The sequence below is a fragment of the Phragmites australis genome, chromosome 22 (assembly GCF_958298935.1).
Source record: "Phragmites australis chromosome 22, lpPhrAust1.1, whole genome shotgun sequence".
NCBI lineage: Eukaryota > Viridiplantae > Streptophyta > Magnoliopsida > Poales > Poaceae > Phragmites > Phragmites australis.
The window spans coordinates 6,877,322-6,886,314 of record NC_084942.1 but is presented as its reverse complement, the minus strand read 5'-3'; the positions used below and the strand labels follow the sequence as shown (position 1 = coordinate 6,886,314).

At 39.6% G+C, this 8,993-nt stretch overlaps 1 protein-coding gene across 4 annotated transcripts; it reads left to right on the top strand.

The window, feature by feature from the left end:
* The first annotated feature begins 212 nt into the window (after nt 1-212).
* Nucleotides 213-1,541, top strand: LOC133904282 (protein AUXIN-REGULATED GENE INVOLVED IN ORGAN SIZE-like). 4 transcript variants are annotated; one of them, XR_009907450.1, is made up of 3 exons: nt 213-381; nt 500-641; nt 836-1,257. XR_009907450.1 is itself a non-coding variant. In XM_062345745.1 (2 exons), exon 2 carries the CDS (start codon nt 1,102-1,104, stop codon nt 1,450-1,452), a length of 351 nt encoding a protein of 116 aa, XP_062201729.1. In that variant the 5' UTR covers nt 388-620; nt 836-1,101; the 3' UTR covers nt 1,453-1,541. The 4 variants fall into 4 exon arrangements, 1 of the variants encoding a protein (XP_062201729.1); XR_009907448.1 differs by having other exon boundaries at nt 221-381; nt 500-620; XR_009907449.1 differs by having other exon boundaries at nt 222-381; nt 500-620; nt 933-1,257.
* Nucleotides 1,542-8,993: the final 7,452 nt, after the last annotated feature.

Sequence of the window (8,993 nt, the reverse complement as noted above, 5' to 3'; positions counted from 1 at the left end):
AATAATGGCAATTAATGATCCTTCCTCTAAAATGAAGTATATTTAGATCAACAGGGCCATCTTGGAAATTAGCCAATTAATTAAACCTTTGAATCCAAAAAAAATTAAACCTTTTACCCTGCCCCTCTGGACTAAACCTGCCTATGTGCCTTACAAGTAGGAAAGACCATGGCCCACCTTGCTTCCACTTGGTCCTTGATGCAATGCACCTATCCTCCTCCCTGCCCCTACAGCCCTCCAAGAGTTCAAAACCGCCATCCTCAGTCCACAGATAAAATGGCGGCCTGCCCATGATGGCCATGCTCCCCCCGCATCACGAAAAGCAATCCAGTTTCTGTTCGTCTGCACAAGCATATCTGCCTGCCTCAGCTAGCATAGCAGGTCGCCATTTAGTCCTGCACTTTTTGTGTTGCAGGATTGGAACAAACTTTGTTAGTTGTTCTTGCACAACTCTAATGGTTTCCATCTTTTCTTTCCTGGTCAACTACGGAAATTCCAGGTGCGTTGCCGTTCTCCGTTTGTGCTCTTGATCCTCCGGGGTGGTATTAAGCTGAAGATCCACCCGCTTGGGAAGCCAAGAAAGGGAAGAAGCAGCAGGCAAGCCAGGCTCAAGATCAGAGGTGCATACCTTTTCTTCATGTGTAATCTCTGTTATCCTGATGTTCTTGTTAAGTTGTTCTTGTTGTCTTTCTGTCTTTTTGCATCTTGAGCTTTATCTGAACTACAAGTCACTAGCTCTGTCTTTCCTTGTATTTGTGGGTAAAATAAATCAAACATGAGGCACTTGATATGCATGTTACCGGATATCTCTTTAATATTCATCATTTTATCGCAGGTATTGTTGCTGCAAATCTTCCAAAGCTTGTGACCTCCATTGGATACTGCAGGGATTGCAACTGGAAATCTCTTTAATATTCATCATTTTATCGCAGGTATTGTTGCTGCAAATCTTCCAAAGCTTGTGGCCTCCATTGGATACTGCAGTTAGAGCTAAGAAATCTTTTTCAGAAGATTTCTTTCCAAGCAAAAAGAATCTTTGACAGAAGACTGCCATCCATCAGATTTCCACCAGTCTTCAGAACAAACTCATTGTTTCATTACATGCTGGTTGAATTGCTCATGGCAATGGAGACCGATCAGCTTGTCGGAGACCAGCGGCCGAGGCGGCAGAGCAGGAGGCACGCGGTGATCGTCTGCAGGCAGAACGCCACGAAGGGACAGCACCAGAATGCGCCGTCACCGACGCCACCGACGAGCGGCCTTAGCACCGAGGCGTTTCTGGTGATGGTCTGCGTCGCCGTGTCGCTGATCGTGCTGCCGCTGGTCCTGCCGCCTCTGCCGCCACCGCCGTCGATGCTGCTGCTGGTGCCGGTGTGCTTGCTCCTGCTCCTGGCGGCGCTGGCCACCTTCGTGCCTTCGGATATGAGGAGCATGGCGTCCTCGTACTTGTAACTATTTCTTTTGTAATTGTTTTCATTCCGGCTTTATTTGTGTATGCATAAAATGAGAGCAAGGAATTTAAAATATTGTTTTTCCAGAAACAGGGATTAGAAGAAAATCAGTTGATAGAACAGAATGCTAAATGTGCTTTCTGCATTTGATTGGATTATATTATGTACTGTAGGTCATGTTAGTAGCATAAGGAGGAAAGTACATGAATACTAGGTAAATTTTGTTTTGCTTAGTTAGAGCAACTTTAACCGGCTTCCGTAGCAGCTTTCTATCATCAAAAGTAGCTATCAATCTTAAAAAATCATCTCCATTCCACTCACCAACTCCCTCGCTAGATCTGTGCATTTCGTTTCCAGTCTGTCTCGCTCTTCAGTGTAGCTAGCAGGAGAGAGAGGCTCTATACCCGCGGGTGAACAGTATTGGCAGCTTCAATTCCTTTTTTCCCGTTTCCTCTGTTCAAACAGTGATCTTCTGTTGCTATAAAAATCCTAAAAATATTTGTACATATTTTATAATTAATGTGCAACCATTTTAACTAGATTCAACTAAAAAACCTATGTAAAATTTAAACTAAAATTATAAAAAAAATCTACTTTTATAACTTCTAATAATTGTTAAGACCTCAAATAAATTCCCAAAACTTTGAAAAAATTTATTAATATTTTTCTTACATGATGGACTAATTTCTAAAATTATTTTTAGCCCTAGGTTATATGGTGAAAAAATGAGTTTCTTTTAATGCTATATTTATATGTATTTTTATAATTTCTTGTGATATTCTTCTTTTAATTCAATTTGAATTCAAATAAAATTCAAGCATATACAAAATTTAGCCGTTAGAAATATAGTTGTTGCAAATATTTTTTATTTATAGGATACTAATAAAATATATGGGAGTGGAATTTAAGGAGTGAGATTTAAGGAGTCGGTTGGAGCGCGTAGAGAAATAGAGAGGAAATCTTTTATAGAGGCTCTTTATATAAAGATATAGTAAGCGAGATTTAGTCAGTCGGTTAGAGTTGCTCTTAGCTGAACTGTCAAATCAATTTTGCGGCTAGATATTGCAGTACATATTGACAATTTTATTTGTTATACAACTGTAATACATTAATTTGAATTATGAAAAGATTTGTTATATGATAGTATAACTATATTTTTGGAGTAAATACAGTCATGATATGATCCCTGACAATACATGACAAAATCCTTCTCATTTTCTTTCGGATTTATAAGGCCCGTTTGGAACTAGGGAGTTTGTCGTGATTTCTCTAGGAAATGAACTTGCTGTAAATTGCTTGAAATTCGTGTGTTTCAAACGACCTAAGATTTGATAGGTGTGCCTTTACATACTTTTTAAGATTCATGGCATTGATGAGCGAACAATTCTTTCGTGAACTTGTTGCAAACCAGATACATTGGTTTTGAAAGTCTTTTCCATCAACCGTACGTCTCTCGAATAAGCCCCTGGCCGATAATGCCTAGTCTCATTAGCCCTAACTTTACTACCAACTATGAAGCGTAAGGATAGATTCTCAATTGCCCGATTCTATAGATAGGCCCGATCAGGGTTCGCAAATTTGGTGGACGATCGGAATTCGTTAGGCGGTGAATTCATGGTTTTCATGAATATCAGAAAATATGATGGAAATTTAGCCGAATTCAACCAGTCAAACTGGTTTGATCGAGGCAAAATTCAGTTGAATCGATCATTTAGTAACCGACCGAATTCTACCGAAAACCGATCCCATTTCCTGTATTTTGTTTGTGCTAAAAAACCACTCATTTGTTTTACAAAAATCGTTTGGTTTTATCCAATTTCAGTAAAGTTGAAGAAAAAATAGCTCAAACTTTTAAAATTGATAACTAATTCTTCTGAGCTTCAAATCAAGTGAAACAAATTTTTTTGGTTTTTTGGTAACATGATCTACATGATAAAAATATTTATACTCATGAAAATATTGTATATTTTCTGTGAGAAAATTTATTTTCTAAACATAGTTAAATGCATAGTTAATTATTTGCTAATCCAAAAATCATGAAACTAATTTTTTTTAGTCTTCTTACTTGATCCTCTATCTTCTAAAAATACATGAAATCATGAAATAGTTATTGTAACATGCAGGATTGAGTATATGTGTTGCAATTAGATTAATTCATAACTAATCCATGGCACCCCAAAATTAGTGAAACCACTTTTATTACTTTTTTAAACAATTCTTTGTGTAGGAAAAATAATGGTAGACATGACAAATTAATTACAGTACTTTTTCTTAACATGTTCACTTTATGATTCTGAACTTTGTAAAAATAATAGAGAAATTAATAAAATTCTAAATGAAATGAAACTAATTTTATAGATCCTCTTAACGTACACTTAAAAAAAAATTGTGTTTGCATGTTAATATTTTCCTTAATGTGAGTTAATAAATGAGTTGCATGCTTTTTCTTTTTTTTCCAAACTTTACCTCCATGAAATATGATGCAAAGGACATTCTTTTTGAAAAAACTTCACAGAAGGTCTTAGAATTGTCTCTAGTATTTTTATATATTTTTAATTAATTTTTAATTTTTTGAATTCAAATTCAAAAACTGGTTGAATTCAGAATTCAGTGCGGACCGAATTGACCAGTTTTCAATGCATTTGCGAACCCTGGATTGATTCAATTGATTATGCATCAGATTCAGATAAATCTACGTTGTCCATTTCTTATTGGGTGTGTTTAGATGACAGGGATTGCTCCGGAATTCTTCATATTTGGTTTGAAGAATTCATATTCAAATTCTTTTATAGAAACATGGCTCTTCATATGTTTTCTCCGTAGATGGTTTTATGAAACCAAGTGGATATGTAACTTGGCTTATATGTGATGAGTCATTGACAAAGATTCAGTTTAGTTGAATTTGGTTTGCATGAGCATTTCTACGTATTACAATACATGATTATGATTATGACTAACCGGAGATGGATAGAAATGGAGTTGGAGAAATTTGTGTACTTGTCTTATGATGTGTAGGTGATTTATGCAACTTGATGATGGACGGTAGGATGATCGGGGTTAAGCGGGGTGCTTGGTAATGGACGATCAAGGAGGCCGAGCGTAGTCAAGGGTGATCCTAATTGTACACGTGGAGAGCAAGCAAAGCTTGAGGAGGTGGATGAAGACGTTATGTTGACAAAGTCAAGAGAAAGGTATACCGGTGCAAGTGACAAGGCAACCTGAGGAAGCATGAGCGAGAGAGACTTGCCGACGATCGAGATCGTAAGATGGAGTATACGCGTCATCATCAAGAAGGTTACTTGGAATGTAAGAAATCTAGATTACTACAAATACAAATAATCTAGGAAACTTGGGATGCAAGAAATCTAGAATACTTGGGATGCAAGAAAACTCCCAAGACCTATAAATATGAAGGGAGGGCTTTGAGAGCCTCCTTGAGCCATCCATTTGAGAATTGAGTTCTAGGGTTTTAGAAGAGAAAGAGAGGAATGCTTAGCCTATGGTTTAGGTGATAGCTGCGTAACCTGAACCACATTGTAATCGGTCAAAAATAGGGCGTTCCTATGCAAGTAATGATTATTGTGTTTCCTCTTACACTTGTGTTCATATCTTTCTAGTTTTCGTCTCTTGGCATTTTTGCATAATTGCATGTTTTTCACACTACGTGAAAAACAGACAAATGATATACTACATAAGTGACGGGTTGTAATATGACTAAGTCACTTATGATAAAAGTGACAGAACATAGTTGTGACCTGTCACTAATGACGACTCATCAGTGACAGGTCATCCTAGGCGAGTAATTAGTGACGGGTAAAAACTTGACCCGTCACCAATGACGACTCATTAGTGACGGGTCTCCTAGGTCAATCGTTAGTAACATGCCAAGTTATGACCTATCACTAATGACAGTATTCATAAATACTTGACTCAGTTTTGGTAGTAGGATAGTTGCGACCCGTCACTTATATACTCTACAGTCCTATATGCCATAACTTGAATTCCTCTAGAAAAAATAAATCTGGAGTTAAAAGTGTTAATTTTGTGTTGTATTTGCTTTTCATGTCTCGCTTGAAGTGAAATATTTTTTCTTTTTATCTTATTTTTTCTCACTTCAGTAGTACTAGAATATGAACTATTGCATATTTTTGCTCAAGTTTGATGTAAGGGGTGGCGGCTATGGATACAAACACGCATTCAAAAAATGTTACAGAAACTTCAGGGGCGAGAACTCAATCGTCCAGGCTATTTTTGGCCTCAAAAAATTCACCGAGCTAGACAAAGCCAGGGAGAAATGGATGTAACTTTTTTGTAGATATCCGTAGAGAAAAAAACGTTGAATTCGAAGTCTGTATGCAAAAATTATGCCCGTTTTACCGAAAGCACTCTGGGTCAACTGGTTTGTGTGTTCATTGTACAATGAGCATTAGTGACGGGTCATAATTGTGACCTGTTACTTATGACTTAATAAGTGATGGGTCAAAATTATGACCCATCACTTATGATCTTCGGCAAAAAGGTTAAAAGGATATTTATCCGGCTCCATTCAAAACACATGTGAGGGTGAGGTGGTAATGCTGCTATGAGCGTGATGGTAGGTCGTGAGTTCGATTCCCATGGAATGTAAAGTATGAAAACAATGTGAAAAATTATAAAGGGACATGTGACGAGTGGTGATGGCACTGAGTTGGATTGGCTTTTTTTTAAATTTTTTTTTGACTTTTTTCATGTCCAAAAAGAACGAAAACCGTTCATCAGCCATAAGTGATGAGTTAGACTTGTAATAAGTGAATGGTCAGAGTTACGACCCGTCACTTATAGGTTTTATTAGTGATGGGTCAAGTTCTAATTGGTAACGGGTCATTACCTGTCACTGATGACTAGTCAAAAGTGACGCGTTCAGGGTGATAGAGACGGGACCCGTCACCCATGACGGTCATCACCCGTCACTTATGATATTTTTTCGCGTAGTGTTGATTTTGTTGTGTTTTTCTTTTTTGCTAGAGAGCTAAATTTTGCATCGTGTTAAAGTTTTTTTCCTTGTTACTAGAGGGATAAGAATCATCTCTAAGTTGATCATGAACTATTTCCTACCTTTAGGTTCATCAACTTTAAGAGTTTCTTCATCCGATGCTTAGTTCTTTAGATTTGAGTGTTTCTTCATCGAGTTATAAATTCTTGTGAGTTATAACACTTGAATAGTTTTCTATAGAACCTAAGGTTTAGATCCATCTATTAGAGCTATGATCAAAACAATCTTTTCGGAGATGTCTAGTTTGATTTATTCTTGTTTATCTTGGTTTCTTGCTTCTATTTTTTATTTGAGACACATTGGGTAAAAGATTAGGATAAATCATCCAAATTTAGTGAGGCTTCTATTCATATCCCTCTAGTCACTTTCCTCGGTCCTATATTTTTTCATCACAGAGAGAACTGCGACGGCGAATTAAGCTATGTAATTTAGTCTACACGTATGAGAAAAGATAATATTCCATGACTTACGGTTTTTAGATTTACAGTCACTAATATATGCTTGACTGTAAACTCTTGAAGATGATTGGAACCCATGGCTGATTGGAGATGCCAAATGGATCAATTTGGAGGGGGCCTTTTTCTGATCACTTGACACATTGGATGTCAGAGACAGATAACTGAAATCAGAGAATTTTGTGTTGCTTTCTTGCAACCAACTTCATTTTTGTTCAGAATGTAACTTTCACTTCTGAAAAAGGAATCAGTAGCAGCAACTAGGTGTCAAACAAAATTTGTGTGAATATCTATGGGACATGAAGAGTTGGAGATGATTTTACTTCTTTAAAAACATAGGGTCTCTCTGTCTCAACCAGTATTAGATAAAAAAACGAGATGCGGATCTGCTACCACTTGCATCGCTGTGATTCTGCAGGATTGTAATTCAGAAGTCAGAACTCATCAGGCGTGGCAGTGTACAGATTTTACAGTTTTCTTAGGGGTCAGGTCAACAATAAACATAAATAGCCATCCCGCGTTGGTCCCCAAGAAAACGGTAACCTGGTTCGTACCAGCCAAGACAATATTACTGATGATATAAATTGCCATGAAATCCAGCGATAATATAAAAAATATTGTGATGCAAAAATTAGGTTAAATCCCCAAGTTTTAAGAAGCACCTTTCCGAAAGAATACTGTGAATGAATCGGATAAATAGATCAAGATCAGCAACTCATCGCAAATCAAGTCCCAAACTTAATATTGATCATCAGTAAGAGTGAAACAAAAATGTGCCGTCCATCAGGAATGGATTTGTCAAGCACCCATGAATAAAACGCGTGCTGATCTTTGCACGCACAACCAAGTCAAGAAAGGAGACGGCTCGACAAAAGCGTGCTCGGTCTACAACTTGGAGAATGACACTAGTCCATAGTCACAGGAGTCAGGAGTCGCTACCACGATCCACATCCCCGGATGGAACGACCCGGATTGCAGGTTCGGTTCACCGCTGGGACGCTGCCAGGACGAAGCCGCGGGACTCCTCTGTCGTATATATAGAGAGAAAGAGAAAGCTTACCAGCGAGCGGATCTCGACAACGACGCGGCACATTCTCTTGGCTTCCTTGCCAATAGCTAGCTCCCGCCTCGCGAAGCTTCGGTATTTCTTGGTTTTGTCCCCTCCCCACCGCTGGTGCCGAGCAGACGCCTGGGAACGTCACGCTTGGCTTGATGCTCGACGTTTGTGTGCGCCACGGGCTCACCAAGCTGCATGGCACTGTTGCAGGAGGCGACGGGAAGAGGAGGATGCCAGTGGCTTCGAGCGGAGAGCGAGGTGGAGGCGAGGTGCGTCATTCTTCGATGGCTCGAGCAGGTGAAGAGGTGAAGAGAGAGACGATTGGGAGGACTGTAGGTGTGGACTATGGAGATGATAAGAGTATCAACTCGAGTAGGCTGGCGGGCTTGAGTTTGATAATGGGCTGAGTAGTAGGTATGCTATGGGTCAGATATATGCCCCTAGCTTTTAGAATGAGGTATCGATCCGGGTCATCGACCCAGATGAATCAGGGTCACGTTCAGCATCACTACTTTGTCATCTCGAAGAGGTATACACTCTGTGTACAACATTTTTGTTAGATGTCGACCCGCGTCTCGCGTCCTGCGACTCCGTTCCTCGACCCGATCGACCTAAATTTCTGGTGGCTATAGTTGGAATGGATCTCGGCTACGATGTCGACATGTTCCCTACGCTTCCTCATTGATAGCTCGCTCCCGCCTTGCTAAGCCCTAGCCTTTCTTGGTTTCGTCCCCTCCCCATAGCCGGCGTCTAGCGGACGTTTAGGAACATCGCGCTTGGCTTGATGCATGATGTCTGCGCGCGCCACGGGGCTGCAAGCTCCACAGCACTGTTGCAGGAAGCAGCAGCAGGAGGAGGAGGAGGTTGATGGCTTCGAACGGAGAGTGAGGTGGAGGCAGGGTGTGTCATTCTTCGTCGGTGCGTACAGGTGAAGAGGTGGAGAGAGAGAATCGGCAGGTGTGAGGGCTAGAGGTGTGGACTATGGAGATGATAAAGGT

Excerpts from the sequence above, each read along its gene's own strand:
- LOC133904282 (XM_062345745.1), top strand. The coding sequence starts at position 1,102 with ATGCTGGTTGAATTGCTCATGGCAATGGAGACCGATCAGCTTGTCGGA.